Source organism: Apteryx mantelli, chromosome 10, assembly GCF_036417845.1.
Source record: "Apteryx mantelli isolate bAptMan1 chromosome 10, bAptMan1.hap1, whole genome shotgun sequence".
Lineage (NCBI taxonomy): Eukaryota > Metazoa > Chordata > Aves > Apterygiformes > Apterygidae > Apteryx > Apteryx mantelli.
Window position 1 is genome coordinate 22,317,026 of NC_089987.1, and position 17,314 is coordinate 22,334,339.

The 17,314-nt window shown below is 49.9% G+C and overlaps 2 protein-coding genes across 2 annotated transcripts in view; one reads left to right on the forward strand and one right to left on the reverse strand.

Moving 5' to 3' along the window:
* Window positions 1-1,609: 1,609 nt before the first annotated feature.
* TMEM170A (transmembrane protein 170A) lies at window positions 1,610-7,628 on the reverse strand. The gene is made up of 3 exons (XM_067302679.1): window positions 7,505-7,628; window positions 7,216-7,386; window positions 1,610-5,827 (listed from the first exon to the last, which is right to left on the reverse strand). The coding sequence occupies exons 1-3, from the start codon at window positions 7,626-7,628 to the stop codon at window positions 5,697-5,699; spliced, it is 426 nt and encodes a 141-aa protein (XP_067158780.1). The 3' UTR covers window positions 1,610-5,696.
* A 466-nt stretch (window positions 7,629-8,094) lies between these two features.
* The window catches only part of CFDP1 (craniofacial development protein 1), a 71,970-nt gene continuing 62,750 nt past the window's right edge, over window positions 8,095-17,314 (forward strand). The window contains exons 1-4 of the mRNA XM_067302680.1: window positions 8,095-8,219; window positions 8,293-8,410; window positions 9,088-9,310; window positions 11,132-11,247. Of these exons, the coding sequence (XP_067158781.1) occupies window positions 8,165-8,219; window positions 8,293-8,410; window positions 9,088-9,310; window positions 11,132-11,247 (512 nt within the window). The 5' untranslated portion in view covers window positions 8,095-8,164. The remainder of the gene's footprint in view (window positions 8,220-8,292; window positions 8,411-9,087; window positions 9,311-11,131; window positions 11,248-17,314) is intronic.

A 17,314-nucleotide genomic window follows, 5' to 3' on the forward strand; every position in this document is an offset into this window, starting at 1 on the left:
GCCATGGGGCCTGCTGGGAGGAGGGTCCAGGAGGGCTTGTCCTTGGGGCCGGGCCGTTCCCTGCGTGGGGCTCTTCTCCGCGGTCCCCGGCTCTTGGCCCTGGGAAGGGGAGGGCTGCCCTGCTCCCGGCCCCAGCGCAGCTCTGCTCTGCGGCACCAAGCGCTCACACTCGCCCAGTGCTGGGCTGCTCCTGGAGATGGGACCTCTGCAGCCAGCTGTGTTCCCGGGCCCCAGCAGCTGCCCCAGGCTGGGCTGCACCTATGCCGGGAGAAAAGGGGCCCCGTGCCCAGCTGGGAGGCGGCCGCGGGGCTGCATGGGGGTCAGGTGCCCTCGGCCCTGCTCAGGGTGCCCTGTCCCCCCTCCGCTGCGTTGCAGGTGATGGGCAGCGGGTGTCCGGCTGCAGGGGCCCGGGCGAGTTCCTGTGCTACGACCTCAGCTGCAGGCCCTGCAGCGAGGCCGCCCGCGAGAGGCAGCGGCGGCTGGGGGCGGCAGCGTGGCAAAGCCCCTGGGCCTCCAGCAGCCCCCGGCCGCCCTCCTCGGCGGGCTCCAGCCTCCAGAGAGGATGCAGCAAGCGGAGGAGACTGCTTCCCCGGCGTAGGGGGCTGTCCCAGAGGGGGCCAGTGGCCCCCAAGCCCCTCGCTCCAGCCACAGCCCCAACCAACCTCGAGCTTGCAGGGCCAACACGCACCCTGCCAAAGGGAGCCATCAACCACCAGGTCGGCTCACCCAGCGCCCCGGGCTCGCACACGGCTGACGGGGCTGGCAGCCTGCCTGGGGGCACCAATCGTCGCCCCATGTTGAGGCTGGAGTTGGAACAGGATTTCAAGAGGAGGCTGTGGATGCACGTGATAAGGAAGTGCATAGAGATCTGTCTGGGAAGCTTCCCCACCGTGGTGCAGCGATCCTGCAAGGTGTCCATCTGCAGCCGGGTGAGTCCTGCAGCCCCTGCACCTCAGTGCTCCACCACGGCCCCCAAGTACTTCCACACAGCGGAGGCCCAGTTCCTGCCGGAGGAGGCCCGGGAGACCCTGGAGCTCCACATCCGGGAAAAGAGGCTGCAGCACCAGTGGAGCTTGTCCAGGGAGTCACTGGGAGCACACGTGCCCCAAGCACCAGTCTCAGCCCCCAGACAGCACCCTGAGGAGACCCACGTTCAGCTCCCTGCTCCGCATCTACCCTGCCTTCCCCCGGCCACCGAGCACCACGTGGAGCCGCAGCCTGAGCCCCTCCCTCTGGAGAAGGATGATGACAGTGGGCAGGAAGAAGAGCAGCAGGGGTCGGACACCCACGGCAGGATGTGGCGCCTGAGCGACGCCAGGGAAGCGGTCATCTGCATGGGCCAGCAGCTCTCCCCGAGCCCCAGTGCCACGAGGCGGGCCATCCTCAAGGTTCTGGGGTTACATCGTCTGAGCAAAGGCTCGTTCGATTAAACACAAAGCCCTGGCCAGCATCAGGGCAGCAAGGACAGGCGGAAGAAACCACAGGACCGAAGCCAGGAGGAAGGAGCACGCTGAACCGGCTGCAACTCCAGCCATCGCAGGAGAGCGATTCGGCCATTGTCCCCGAGGTGAGACCCACCACGACAGGTCAAGGAAAGAAACCGCTCACCTTAATCGTTACAGAATTTACTGGTGATCACCACCAAGATTAGACATGTTAGTAGAAAAATAAAATTTACATTGGTTTTGATCAAACAAAGGTTTGTCCGTGACTGCTTGCAGTAGTTAGTGAAGTACAAGGTCAGGCTGATCTAAAGCACACCAGCACACGCCGTGTCCACACGCAGAAAGCAGGACTGCGAGTCTCAGCTCGAGCAGCGACACTTCTCCAGGGCAAAAGGCTTTTCTTGGACTGCCGCTCCCGGCTGGGCCCTCTGGACAGGGCTTCACAGCAGTGCCCGCTGCGCGACACGGAGCCACTTACATTTTCCCAAGCTCTGTACAGCTTTTGGCAAGGTGGCACCACGGTGCAGCAAGAACTGTGGACTTCCCCCACACAGTCCCAGCGCATTTTCCCCGGCCACAGCAGCAGCGTTCACCTCTCCACGCACAGCGCGTTTCCTCCCATCCTGCTGCCCTGCTCTCGGCTAAGCTGCTGCCTGCAGTTGAGCGGAGAACTAAACCTGCGGAGGCACCAAGGCCTTTGCAGACATGCCGTGCGCTCCGGGGCAGAACTGGACCAGGCTGGCTGCACATCACAGGTTTGTGGCTCCTTCCCTGAAAGGCTCCTCGAAGGAGCTCTGCCTGGTTTTCTGCACAGAGCGAGCGCCAGCCTCCCTGCGTCCTTCCGCACGAGCAAAGCCTACTGGAACCCGCTGGAAAACTCCAGGGATTCCTCTGCTTGCCTCCCTTAGCAGAAAGGAACACGAAGGGAATGACCAAAGCAATTGGAGCAGGGGGGAGAAAACCGCTGGGGGCCTGGCTGTGCGCATCGACTCCAAACTGCTCTTCCTGTAATTTTGCCCTTTCAGTTTGGATTGGGTTTTCTTGGAGAGGGCATGTAGGAGAGCTCGGCCTGCCCAGCTTCCGGCTGTGCTCTGCGATCACCGGGGCGGTACAGAGAACTCACCCCCCTGGCTAATACTTGTTAAGATAAGTGAGCATCTAATTGTTCACCTTTTATACAAGAATTCCCCCAACATGTCACTGCACCGGGCCACAGACAGGCCCCACGAGGTACAACCACCCAACACCCAAACCGGAGCCAAGCTGCACACTTTTCAAGTGAAACAGATTCCCCTCAAAAGAGATGTTGGGAGATTACAATAGGCAGAAAACAGGCTGTTTCCCGCCTTGATTTTCTAAAAAATCAAGTGATTTTTTTCATGTGTTCTGAGCTCTTAACAGCAAGGATTTGTGTCACGCAGCTCTCAACCCCATTACTGCAGAGGAATCCTCCACTGAGTGGCAATGAAAAGGCTTTTGCAGCCCCCAAACCAAGACCCATTCCCACCATGCCATCTCTGTGACCCCCAAAGGCCCCCCAGCAGTGAGGTCGCACATTCCAGGTAAGCTGCTTCAGCATGGGAGCCCGTCCAGGGACGGATCCTCTCCAGCTTCAGTGCTCCCTCTGCTCCGTCCTCTGCCACACCTCCACGCTCCTCACGCTGTAACACACAGCATAGTGGCAAAGTGCTTTCCCAGTGACAATCAGCTTGATCTTTGCTACCATGACATCCCACACACTGAGGTCATGAACAAAGGAAATACAGAAGGTGCCCAAGACGCTAGTTTCTCGCATCATCTAAAACGTAAGACCAAACCTGCCCAGTCTACGTCTCACAAGACTTAATCCAGCCGACAGAATACAGGATAGTTCACATGAATTAAGCCAGGCACTCTGGACTTGAGCTGTGTATGCAGTGATTTGAAATAAAAACTGGGAAAGGGGAAAGAAGTCTCAACAGATCATCACCCCTACATTCCTGCTTTTTCACTCGGGGCAGAACTGAAGAGGGAAGGAGAGGCCCAGCCTAACATCACTCTTTCTCCCACTTTTTCTGAAGGGTAAGGCCAGCTCTCTACAAGCAGCTCAGCATACAGGGCACTGAGAAGATCCAGTGTTTACTATATGTTATATAGTCTGCAGGGTTAAAGCAGCATTTGTGTACAGTTTGAACCTCATCCACCTAAGGAGAAGGATTCACATTAAAGTATTTCCTAAATTGCACAGCTTTATTCCTTGGATTAATATGAGCTATAATTCAGACTAATTTCAGTAAACAGCTCCTGAAGAACAACTTTCTCCACCAGCTGTCAACAGACAATTCAAGATGAGTCTTATCACTTCAAGAGCATTTCTTTCTCATGATAAATGCATGACCCTGTTTAGGGTTGTTTCAGCAGTGAGGACATAAAGCTTATAGAAGGTAACTGGCCTTACAAAATGGAGCAGGTACAAAAGGCAAGTTGGTCTGGAAACCAAACAAGTTCAGTAAAAACACAGATGGGAAGTGTGTCCTTGGAAGCTGCTGTTCTGCTATGGACACAGCTTACGCCTTCCTTCAGCAACCCAAGTGACTGTCAGCAGATCACAGACAAACAAGGACCATGCTCAGGACCACAGCAAAACTGTGGGGCTGGCTACAGCGTCCAGCAAAATCCTTGAGATTCAACCTCAGCTTCCCCCAAGGCCCCAAAAAAACCAAGCCCCCAGAAAGCACACAGCTAGCTTATCTGAGAGCCCTGACCACATAGTGTGCCTCCAGGCAAGAAGGGAGAGTTCAGAATTAGTTAAAAGTCACTTAAAACAAAAATAATTAAAACACTTCATTAGGACAGACCATATTGCCTGCTGGTAAGGGTCAGTTTTGGGGATGTGTTCATACGGCTCATCACTGAAACATGGGAATCACCCAGGCACTTCCTGGGACCCTAGCAGGCAGACGATCCACCAGGACACTGCGGGCTAAATATTTATAATGCAGCACACTCACTGCCTCTGCCCCCGGAAAACCATGAGTCACAAGAACCCAGGATCTCACTAGAACGGTCACTGAAGCAGCATGCTGAATTTTAAATATGCCAGCCACTGACATTTACAAAATCAGTGAAGATTTCCAATTACACAATACCAACACAAACATTTTCAGCAATTAAAAAGACAACTAGGAAATTCAAAAACACACGTCTTTTTCAAGGCCTGAGAAGGAACAGGGCACACACTCACCCTGTGGGATTTCGAGTATGGGTCACAGGGCGTAGCCCTTGTTCAGCTGTGCTTTGCCTCTCTTACAAAAGGTGCAGAGTGTCTGAAGAGTTTCAGTGTAATAGAAGTTTACAAAAATAGTGATCCTTTTTACACAGATTATTCCCCTTGCCTCAGCATTCACTTCCACAGCTCTCAGACACAAATTTTCACTTTCACCTATCGAAAATGATTTTTCCTTCTGCTGCTCCCCAACCTCACTATAACCAAGATCTGGTATAAGAAAGATAGGGCCAGAAAAAAACAAATTAAGTTTCTCATTAAAAAAAATTCACATTAAAAAAGTTTCAGGTTCACTGCAAACAAAGCAGCAAGAGGTTGAAGCATTAACTGAACTCTGAAGACACCATATCATTCTGTAGTAATGTTTCTACCCCAAAACAGCCTGTGTCACATTTTAGTTATGTTCTGTTACTACCACAATTCATCACCTGTGAAAGGTACATAAGCCTCCTCCAGAAGTCCTTTTCCCATTCTCCAGAAAAATAAAATCTCACTTGGCACTTAGCGTTACCAAAACGTAACATAATTAACTACTTTTACCTTACCTTCAACCAAATCTAAAGCGGACTACAGACCCATATAATGGCATATGCCAGTTGGAAAGCGTGCAATGCTCGGAGCATTGCCTGTGAATATTTGCTCTTAGCAGCACGGCTTCAGCAGTGCCATAAGAGAACTAACCCAGACATTATGGCTGGTACATTAGCAACATAAGTTAAAGAAACCACATTCCTCAACGTATGCTTGTGGCACACAACCCTTCACATTACAATCTGCAAAGAGTATCTTGTCTGTCACAGTTAAGAGACTCTGCTACCATATCGGAGGCAGGAACGTGCCTGTGTGCATCCTTTAACCAGTAGAGAAAGCACACACTGAGGTACACCTCGAGGTGCGCTTCCTCATTATTTGCTTCCCAGAGACCAAGCGTGTGGCACATTCTTTGCTCTTCTTTTGATCTTTGATCTCTAGTGTCTGAAGAAAAGCTAGAGAGTGGCTAAAATCCGTAGAAAGGAAACCACCACCACACAGAATGTCTGACCCACTCCTAAAATGAGGGCTTCAAAAGGAATCATTTTTTTCCCAGCAGCTCTGTAAACTCCAGCAATAGCAGCACCTGTGTAGAGGGGAAAAAACAGAAATATTAATATGTGACAGCCAACGTGAGATATACACTCTTATACTAGAGGAATGAACTGGGAATTCACACTGCTTCGTGACTTTAACTTATTATTTACATTCATTAGGTTCCTGAATCACCAAGAGCTCAAGCACCATGTTCATACTTAACTTAAAGATAAATAACAGAAAGTAGCAGCTAAGATGTACTGCCCAAACCAACAATTATCAGCAAACTGTTAAGCTCAACATTTTAAGCCCATTAAACAAAAAAGTTATTTACTTGGAAAAGGTTACCCTGGTTAACTAGCTATTGAGACTAGCAACTTCTTAACTTCACTTAACACTGTGACGGCAAAGGCCATTTAGTGAGAGAAGTCAGTCTGCACGCGAAGACTATCAGTGCTCAATATCCAAGAGGGCCTTTCAGGCACACACATAGTTGTTAATACCTAAGGAACAGTTTCCCTTCTCAGCCTTCCTAGCAAGCACATTGTCACAACTGTACTATGAAGATGGAGGTAATGGCATTTTACCCTGTAGGAGAATAAGTCGTCCCCTAGACCAGGTGGATACTGTATCTAGAGCCCATTCAATGAGGGGATGTGCTAGACGCTGTTTATAGTGCCAAAAGTCACAGGGGAAGCACTCACTCTACTACAGAAGGGCTGAGAATCAAGGAAGGATTGCCTGGAGGGAACAGAGGTGCTATGCGGGAGAGGGATCTGAACCCCTGCGTACAAGCTGGGAGAGTGGCAGAAATGCCAAACAGGGAGGATCTGTGACAGCCCCCAGCCACAGAGAAACACATGCTGGTGGCAACGCAAAGATTCACTGGTAAACTGTTGGTAAAGCCCTGCTGAGGCTTCAATAAGCTGCAGAAGGATAGGCCTTCTCTGGACACACTCTCATCCTCATCGCACGGTACTCTACACAATCGTCACAGCCCATAAGCTGGGCACACCATCCAGTTCCAGGCATGGACACCAAACCTGCAAGTGGTTTTTCTCTGAGTGCTCTGAACCCTGAAAGTCCCCCTTGGCAGTCCGGCCCTGCATTTAGCAGGCATGCTCAGTACCCCTGACAAAGGGTTCAGGAGGTGAAATGGTCTTATTTCAACTCTCGACAACTCATCCACTCTCTCAAACATGGGGCGAGGGCAAAAGCTAAATGAAACACCGATCTCCTCTCTACCCAGGGCAACGGTGCAGTCGAGCGAGCTCCTGAAGGCGACCCCGCTTGCCACGCCGCCGCCCGGCTGGCGCGACCCCGCTCGCCACGCAGCCGCCCAGTTGGCGCAACCCCGCTCGCCTTGTGGCCAGCTGGCCGGCACAACCCCGCTCGCCTCGCGGCCGCCCGGCCAGCACTTTTGGGCACCCAGCGTACTTGTGAGGATCCCGGCCGTGATGGGTCCCACGATGCCCATCAACAGGAGGCTCACGGACATGAACCTGCCGTACTTGTGATGCCGGAGCGTGAAGAGCGCCAGCAGCGCGGCAGGGATGTGGAAGGACAGCGAGGAGACCAGCGCCCACAGGAACACGCCGTACCACATCTCTGCGGGGCAAGGGGAGAGGGCGAGTGAGGCCCCGCGCCTCCTCGGCCCGCTCCTGCGAGGCGCCGGGCGGCCCCGGGCCGGGGAGGCCGCCACGGCGAGGCCGCGGCGCGGCGGTACCTGGGAAGGTGGAGAGGGGGCTGGAGTAGGTGGTGGTGCCATTGCCCACGCGGGGCACCAGCCGCAGGCTGAGGATCTGCTGCAGGAGCCCCCCGCCGCCGCCGCCCGGCTCGCCGCCCTCCATCCCGTCACCATGGAGCGACCCCGCCGGCTCCGCCCTCCTTCCGGCCCCGCCCTCTTCCCGGCCCCGCAGCCAATAGCGCCCGCCGCGCCGTGACGGGCAGCGCCGCCCGCCAACCGCCGAGGCCCGCCGAGGCCCTCCCCCCTCCAGCGACAGCGCCGCCGCCACTTCCCCTGCCAGCCCCCGCACCCGGCGGAGAGGCTCTGGGGAGGAAGGACGGGATTCTCCGCGCGCCGGGGGGAACTCAGGCGCCTGGGCACGGCCTCACGCTGCCGCGGTAGCACCGGAGGGGGGGGGGGTGAGGAGCCCGCAAAGCACGCCGGGCCCCCTGCCGGAAGTGCCCCCCGGCGCGCGGGTCGGCGCCATTGGCCGGGCCCTTTAAAGGCGCTCTAGCCCGCCCCCTCCCCCCTTCTCTCTGCTCCGGGCGCTCGGCGGCGCCTCGCGGCCGCGCCGCCGCGTCCCGTCCCGGCAGGGGGCGCCCTGGGCCGCGCCCGCCCGGCAGCGGCGGCGACGCTCTAGGCAGCGGCGGGGCCGGGAGCATGTCGGCGTCGGAGGAGTACTCGTCGGGGGAGGACGAGGACTACGTGCCCTCGGGTGAGCGGCCGGCCGGCGGGCGGGCGGGCGGTGGCGGCGGGGCCGGCGCGGCGCTCACCGGCTGTGCTTGCAGGTGCGGAGTACAGCGAGGACGACGCGAGCGAGCTGGTGGCGGAGGAGGAGGAGGAGGCGGCTGCAGCGAGCCCGCGGCCGGCCCGCGGCAGGAGGAGCCCCCGGCGCGCCGCCGGCAGGTACGGGGGCTCCGGGTGACTGCCGGTTCCTGAGTTAAAACAATGCGTCTTTCTCTGAAATAAATGCGTATATGCGTATACGTAGCGTATATCGCCCTGCTTTCCCTTGCCGCTGTGCCCGGTGTTGGGGAGCGGATCCGGCAGCGGTGGGAACAGGACTGCTTCTTTTCCTCCTTCCAGTTCACGGTTTAAAGTCGGCGTTCAAGAGGCGGCGATCCTCGGGACGGTGGCCTGAAAGTTACTGTGCCTCCACGCCCTCAGCAGTCGCTAACTGGTTTCTTTAATTTAGTGAACTTTTTAAAGTATAAAATGCTTTTTGATGGTGGAAAGGGGAAAAAAAACCTTACACGTGCTGCCTGTTTCAGGTTGCTTACTCTCCTGTCCCGTTCCTCTCCCCTAGGGGCTTCTGCAATGTACTAGAACCCATTATATGCTTGTAAATGCACAGATATGTACCACTCCGTTTCAGTGGATTGTCTGCTTAAATTTTATCCTTGTGCTCTCTGAGCAGCACAGGCTTCTAATTTAAGTAGTTCCCTCCCAGGATTAGGGGAAACCTCCTGGATAGAATCTTCTAGCGGGAAGATAAACTGTTATGTTGCTTCACCCATGCTTACATTTCAGCTCTGGGATGATGCCGTAGCAGCTCAGCATTCTTTTTTGGCATCTACTTCCAGGAAGAGGAAGAAAGGAGGTCTCTTGCTAGAGCCAGGTGAAAAAGAGGAAGAAAAGGCTCAGCAAAACAACGAGGAGGAGGAAGTGGACAACTTAAAGCAGGCCGAAAGGGACCAAGAAGAAGAAGAAAAAAAGAAAGAGGATGCTCTTTGGGCCAGTTTCCTTAGCGATGTGGGACAGAAACCTAAGGTGTTGACTGCCACACAAGTGACACAAACTAGCAAGGTAACAGAGGCCTGGACCTCCACTGAGGGGCTCTGGGATGGGTCTGAAGACTTAAAGCACAAAGATGGAAACTGTCGGTCTAGCTAGTAACAACTGTTGGTCAGAGCAGTGGAAAAGCTGGATTCTCCCATCACCTTCACTCTTAGCTTGGAGCCCCACCAGGGGGCAAATTGGAAGCAGCTGGTTTCTGTGGAAGCTGGAAAGGTCTGTGATCTGGTAGTGCTGCTTTTTGAGCTGCTTGTGGGATCTAGGAGTGTCCAGTGGTTGGCTTCCCTTCCTGGCCATGGATTCTCCTTGTAAAAATATAGGCAGCACAATGAGGTTCTGTCCGCATTACACTTGTGGGCCCAAGGCTATGGGGCATGGCTTGTGCCTCCTTCCCTTGTGCCCTTAAAGGGGAGACTGTGCAAGTGGAGAAATGGGAGAAGAGACCTGTGCTCGCATCTCCATGCCTTGCCCTTCTTCATGGTCCAGTCTGGGGCGGGGGGGTGGGTCTTAGAGATGCTGCATGTTTGGGTGGACATTTGGAATAAGAGGCAATCTAGCTTCCTAGTTTACTTTGTAACCCCCCTTTTGCTGCCTGCCTGTGGAGGTTTGCTGTAAAGAGCATTCGGTGCGTAGTCAGCCATTTGAAAGGATCTTAATAAACTCATCTGCATACAGTTGCCCTACAAAATCTTTCACGCAGAAAGTGATAGAAGGGAGAAAGGAACCAAAACTAACCCACTGGTGCTGGAGTTGATTTTTTGTCTCCCCTAAAAGTCATAGAATTGGAGTCCTGACTCTTGAGGCAGTGAGGCATGTTGAACACTGAATTCTCAACACTGTATGAAGCTGCTTCTTGCGACTGCGTTTAGAAGTTGCAGGACACTTGTGGTTGTGTAATCTTTGCTTGTAACTTTTAGAGGAAGAATCCTTTCAGCTGAACTGTCATGCTTACTTTCCACCTGAGATGTTTACTGGTTGAACAGCTGAGGCAGTTATATGTAAAATTAGAGAGCCGGAGAGAGAAAAACTTCTCCTCTGAGCAATGCTATTTTTATGGGCCGATTGCTAAAAACATGAATGGACTTTGAAAGTTCCTCTGTAGCCTAAACTAATTTCTGGACAGATGCTATTCCTCTGCTCTTTTTAGTGAACTTCTTATTTGGATTTCTTAAGTCATCTTGAAAATCCATGCAATGTGGGGCTGATTACAAGCAAAAACTGAAGTTGTTGCTTTGATGTATATGGGACCTGTTTTTGTTTTTTTTATGTACACCATTAAAAGCTGTGGTTGTTACTGATTAAATTAAGAGGCATTGTTGACATAGCTTAATCTATTCAGGGTTTTCTGTGAAGATCAGCCTTACTCTTGCTGCTTATGGGTTGTCTTCTCTTGCATTCTTGGTCAAAAACAAAAGTGTGTTTCAAGGTAACCTGTGCTGGTAGGTTGACTGCATGGTTGTGCTTAGTTTGGGATGGAAAAATCCAGTCTTCAGGCTTTAGCTTGCTTGCATTTTGAACCACAGCACTACTTTTATGCTACTTCCTGCATTTAATTACAATTTCACTTCTTGTTTTGAGTCCGTTCTGATCATTGACCTCCGATGAGAGACTGGAACCAAAGTAGAGAATTTCCTTCTAGCAGCAGGGACGAGCTTCTTTTCTCTTCTCTGTGGGTGACTTGCTTTGAAGCCTAAATTGCAGTGTTACCTTAGGTATGTGTTGGGTCCTTGGCCACTTGGGATGGTAACTCCACAAATGCTTGTTTCGTTTTGTTGTTTTGCTTTTTTTTTGCTTTTTTTTTTTTTTTTGCTTTTTCCTTCATATATTTCACAGGCTGAAGAAAGGAGTGTGAACAAGCTTCAGGAGAAATCAAAAGAGCCTGAGAAGCCAAAAGATGCAGGAAAACTGACAATCACCGAAGTGTTTGATTTTGCGGGTGAAGAAGTCAGGTGAGTTGGCAGATCTGATGCCTCTCAGTTACTGCAGGCTAAGTGGAAAAAAAATGGGTGCTTGTCTTCTGATAGGCTGGACACATATGGTGGAGCGTGGTGCATCAGCTCAGTTGTCCCTTGCACTTTCCAGTCTGGGTAGTGTACAAAAACTTCCCTGTGGTGCTGCCACTGTGAAAGTTAAAAAGGAGAGAACCACATGTGACCCCGCAGGGATGAGTAATGTGTTTTATTCCTTCAGTCTAGTCTAGATGCTGTGGTAAGGGCAGAATATCTGCTGGCATCTGCCCTGGCAATGTGCACAGTCCAATACGATGATCTGAAGAAGAACAGTAAGAGGTGCTTGGCAAAACTGACTAATAGCTAATACCTTTTTCTTCTAAAACAACTGCAGCAAAGGTGATGGGCCAGGTAAAATCATCCTTTAGGCTGAGCTTGGCATGCAAGATGCCTCTTGGGATGCTCTGCCAAAGGTGCAGGCATGTTATAAACACGTAAGACCAGTGCTGAGGCGCCTGGGTGAACCCCCTTGCTATCTGGCTGCACTGTGACCTTGTTGTGGTTATTACCGTGGTGCGTGTCTTAAGTGTAGCTGATTGCAGAAACCTGGTTTTGTTATATTTTGTGTGACAGCAGAGGGCAGCAGTTCCCAGCAATAATACATGTGCTGTGTGGAGAAGGAAGCAGAGAGCTCGGGTTTCCATTGCTTTTGCTTTTCATGGCAGCGTTGCTGCCTGAGCTATCTGAAAAATCTGAAGAGAACCATGAGTCATAGTAGCGACTTCCCCATTTCCCAACACAATCTGGACTGTAGGAATACCCTTCATTCACTGATGAAATGGCAAAGAGCTATCCCACTGCAGCTTGCTTTTCTCAGAGAGAGTATCTCCGTGTCACGTGCTTCCTGTAAAGGAAAAATGAAGTCTTTCTCGTGGGCAGATAAAAATCTGTAGCAGAATTACAGAAGCCTTGTCTCCTGATACAGTCCTCTGCTCAGCAGCTGAATTATTTGTCCCCTCTTCTCCTGAGGTCTAGGATAAGCATCTGGTTCAAATGTGATGCCATATCAGGTGAGAATAGATGAAGTAGTAGAATTGCAGGTCTGTGCTACAAAAGCCTTGTTGGGTTTTGACATCTCGGTCGGATGGCATATGGCAGAACTGCATTTCTTGCGCTTTGGAGAAGCGTGAAATCAGTATGCAGTCTTTTTTGAAGTCTGGACTTGTCCATCTGTGTGTTGTCGTAGATAAGTACCGTGTCCTAACGTGTCCGTAGAAGTGTATCATTTAAAGGAGGGCTTTGATTTACAGACAAACTTGCTTTGTAGGCTTACTTCAGAACACAAGTCTTCCGCTTGTGGAAAGGACTATTTTGTGCATTAGTTTTAAAACATGGCTCTTTAAAGCCCTTGTAGGACCTAATGAAAGTACCTGCCTTGATGCTTTTTGTTTTCCTGTGAAAAGAAGCCCCAGATCATTATGGTTTAAATTCAGAATTACTTAAACCTTGGTCTAACGCTGGCATGTGTAGTGACGTATCACAGCTGTAACTAGATCTTGCGTGATAGCAACAAATGAGTCTTTCCAGTCTTGCTCCTGCTTATATTGGTAATACTAGTTTGGGAAGTTGGGGAAACTTTCTTTGTCCTGCTAAAAGAAGTGTCTTGCCTTAGGTGAGCATTTTTCAGGGCTCCTCAAATGCTGAGTTTATGCTTTCAACATAAATATCTTATCTATAGTTTTTGTTTTTTAATAGCTGTATTAAGAAGTTCCCAAATTAGTTAAAGGCATATTTTTCTGCCCTGGCTGCTTTTCCAGTGTCCTTTGTGCTGCTCAGTACTGACTCTTTGCCTTGGGGAACTGCAAGAGAATTGATTATCAGTTTCTACTTGATTTTAATCAAATAGGCAAAGCTGGAGCCTGGATGACAACAATAGTATTGGAAATCTGCAAACCACTAAGGCTTTTTTTTCTTTCAGCAGCACTTGTATCAACAGGTTCCAGAGCTAGCAACAAAGTCTGCAGCAAGATCTGAAGGACTTCTTTCTGCTGGTGCCAGAATTATAATGTGTCTCTGTCTTTAGTGCTTTGAGAACAGAAAGATCCTTCTGGTTTTTACCCCCTTGCTTTTCGTGACTAACGAGCCATAGTCAAGGCTCCAGCTTTGGTGGCATTTGCTGCGTCTTACATATCAAAACATGTTATACTGTTAGCTACCCATAGAATATAAGGGGTTATCATTGCTTATAGCTATCGATACTTTTCTTTAACAGCAGTAGGTAAGAGCCAGAGGGCTGCTTTTGCTGTAGACTAGCAGGAGGTTGTCTTTGCATGACCCGAAGATCTGCAAGTGCTCTGAATACCAAATGCTGACTTCCTTGCCTGGGGAAGCAGCTGGCAAATTGTTGGTTACAAAGGACAACACGCTTTAGTTTTGTGTGCATCTCTGGACTGAAAGAACTGAAATGAGAGCTATGTTGCTCTGCTTTCTAAATGGTTTGAGGCTACTTTTGAGAGTGCTGCTTTTTTGAAAGCTTGAGAAGAATTTAGATCAGTATTTAAGCACTGAGAGATTCAGGGCACAAATTTCAACAGTCTGCTCATTGAAGCTCTTAACAGAAGATCATTTAGTCCTGATATCATGTTGCAGATTTATTTATTTTTCCCCCCCTCTAATAAGATGGTATTAACCTCTCTTGCATGACTGAAGCAGTAGAGGTCTCTTGACAGAAATCACCATCTATAGGGCAATACTAGAGTAGTGAAAGATATTCCTTTTAAAACTGTAAACTCCCATGTATATTATTGTTGCTCTTAATGATGCCCCTTCTGCTTAGTCTGTTACTGTATTGCTGTTGCTAGTGCAGAACTTCAAGTTCAGTGTTACAAATGACCAATTACCAAATAACTAAATTTAGTGTTTTTTACTTCTATAAAATACATGGTTTAATATTGCCTTGTAAAGCCAAAGCTGTTGAATCCTGGATTGAGAAATAATCTTGGTAACCAATTTCTGTGTTTTCCACTTGTGCCTCCTCTCTGTCTGCTTTTCATTCCTCTCAGGTGTTAAGTAGATTAGGAGCAGCAGGTAACTGTCACCCAAATGGCTGTAATTGCGGGCAGGGAGAGCGATTTGCAAAGGCAGTTTACCATCTAAATGGAAATTCAGAGTCATTTCTCAGTGCCAGAGAAAATTTAAGCCACTCTGTAGCACCCTGTTTTATGAACTTGCCTCATGATGCAAGATGTGTGGCTGCATTAGTAGGGCATCACATCCCTAGTACCAGGCTTTTTTATTCCCACTCTTTTCTTTCTGTTGCAAAATGTAATTGTTGTATCATGATGCTTGTTTTCTGTTTGGCAGTCCTACTTCTTTGGCCCTTGGCTTTCTTTAAGCTGCTGCTGTGCTTAATACATCGAAAGGGTTCTTATGTGCTCCTGCAGTGAAAGCCAACCTTGTGTCCGTCCAGAACTGCAGCAGAATGCAGCTCACGTGAATGGAGCTGGCCCAGCCCTTCTGGTATCGGCCACAATCAGCGTAGCAACTTGTAAGGGAAGAACAAAATCGGGTCATTGAATGTAAGAAGGGATAGATTTTAATTTGAAACATATTTTGTGTATCTTGCAAGGGTGTGAAACAAAACTGAGAGGAATAGTGGTTGTAAGGTGCAGGTGCTAGCTTGGGAATGGGAGACCTGTGTTTGAGACCCTGCTTTGTCCTTATAATGTAAATTCCAGGTAAAGGACGCACAACCAAAAGCATTTTAGTTATGTGTATGTATGATCTGTTATTATTGTTTAAAGCCAAAGCTTTAAGCGCTCGGGTTACTGTTCGGATGGTATAGCAGAGTTACCATGGTGTACTGACAGCGTTGTGCTGTACTGGCAAAACTGGTTTGTGCTGCTTCAGCAGCTCTGCCAGTTACTTCCCAGCGTATGTGAACAAAGCCGCCAAGCCGAAGCGATGCAATAGTAGGGCTCCACTCTCCATCTGTCACTGGAGAGCTGCTGTGCTGTGTTCAAGTCAGGCAAGGCATTCCTGCCATGGTTCCCCTTACTTTCCCAGAAGGCCGTCTTCTCCAGGAGTGCCAATCTGAGACCCAGAAAGACTTCCACCAGGCTGGGCAGCGACCTCGGACCTCTTCACTGTGGTCCTTTCCTGTCCAGTCCTTGCCTCTGGTAGGTAGCATGCTCCTTGCAATTAGCTAACTTCTCGTAGGCAATTGCTGCTGACCCCTGGAAGAACTACGGGATTAGATTTTGCATTAATCCTTGAGCCTTTTTCTCAAGAGTCTTCCCTGTGCTTGCATGCTCCGAGCATGTTTCTGTTTAGATCTCCCACCTGCCTGACAGGTGTGCCTGTGATGTGAATAATACTTGGCTTGTGGCCACATGTGTGGCCAGAGATGTCATGAAAGCTGCACCTGTGGCTCTTGGCAGCATGCTGGGCCTGGATTCATGCAGAAATGTTTCTGGAAGATTGACTAGGTTTCAAGATCTTCTTTCCATGTTTGCAGTGTGAGCTCTCTTCCCATGTCTAGATGCTGAGATAAACGAGTGCAAAGATCCAGCCAGTACTTTCTTGCATGCTACATGTCCTTCTTTTGCTAAGCAGCGGTCAGCATCGTTCTAATTGCTGTGTCAGAAATGGCAGATCACAGGGCTCTGAACCAGAGGGATTTGCAGCCAGAGAGCTGGGGCCTTTACTGTGGACCTTGCATAAGGGGTAAATGTTTGTCCGGTGACACCTCAGTTGCCTATTTGAAGGTGAGCAGATGGGTGAGATCTGGGTGAAATTGAAGCTCATCTTTTCAGGTTGGGTTTGGTAATCTTTCTTATCTGCTGCTTAAGTGCCTGTTTGCTGATTAATTCAGACTGCTTCTGAAAGTATTTCTCAGCGTTTGCCTGATTAAAACTTATTGCTGCTGCTTTGAAACTCTGCTGGAATGCTGTGTTCAGTGGGGCGCTGAGCCCTGCCTAGTGCTCTTGCTGGGAGAGCTCTCAGGTTAAATTCACAGCCATGAAAATCACCTGACTTACGGTGGGCTTTTTCTTGCTCCAAGGGGCAGATGATGACCCAGTTCCATGGGTATTGTTTGCTTTTTTAGACTGCTTTTAAGCAGGTTTTACTAAGACATGTAGTCCATTGGTATATACAAAGGAAGAGAAGGCTCTGATGTGTGTGTTTGAAGTCCTTGAAGGCTTCACAGATGTGAAAGGGGAAAATCCTTAGCTCTCCTACAGAACTTTCTGCCCAAGTCTCAAAGCACTTTTTAAAGAAATGCTGTTATTCCCCCTTTGGGAATATGAAAACTGAGGCATGCTGAAGTTAATGGCATATACTGATTCACTGGGACTCCTGGATCCCCTGCCTCTGGGACCTGGGGATCCAAGCTTCTTTCATGCATCACTCTACCAACTAAAACTAGGAAGGGCCAGGTCCCAAACAAGCTGGATGACACAGTGTCCTGTTAAATGTAGAACTTGCTGCTGGATATAATGGATACTTAGAAGTTTATATAGTTTCTTAAGAGATTGGGCAAATTCATGGCAGAAAAATTCATCTGGGGCACCTGAGACATGGGCTCCATCTCAGTTTTCCCAGGTTGTGGATCTCTAGAGTTCAGGGATGTGTTGTAGGACATTACTGCTGCCTGTGCTAATACTCTTCACTAGTCCTTTACAGTTGGCCATTGTACTTGTTGACTCATTGTCTCATGCTGGTATTTAATAGAACTTGTACTTGCTTTAAGCTGTATTCCCAAGCAACCTGACTCCCAGAAGGTCTAGTCTCAGCCACTGAGGATTGCTGCCAGCCATGACCCTGTGCACAGGCTGTGCTTCAGTCAGAAGGATATTGGCTGCTGGCTGTTGTAGGAGACCGTATTTGTGGCGTAGAAGAACCTCTGGTCTGCCTCAGTATGACTGCTTTTATTTGTATGTTCTCTTTGCTGTGAGGAAATGAAGTGTGCTGCATACTTAGGCTAAACAGAGTTGAGAGGCAGCTTGTATTTCAGGTTAGGGAAGATAATGGTTCGCAATGGGGCTGTGGCATCTTAAAAGAAAAA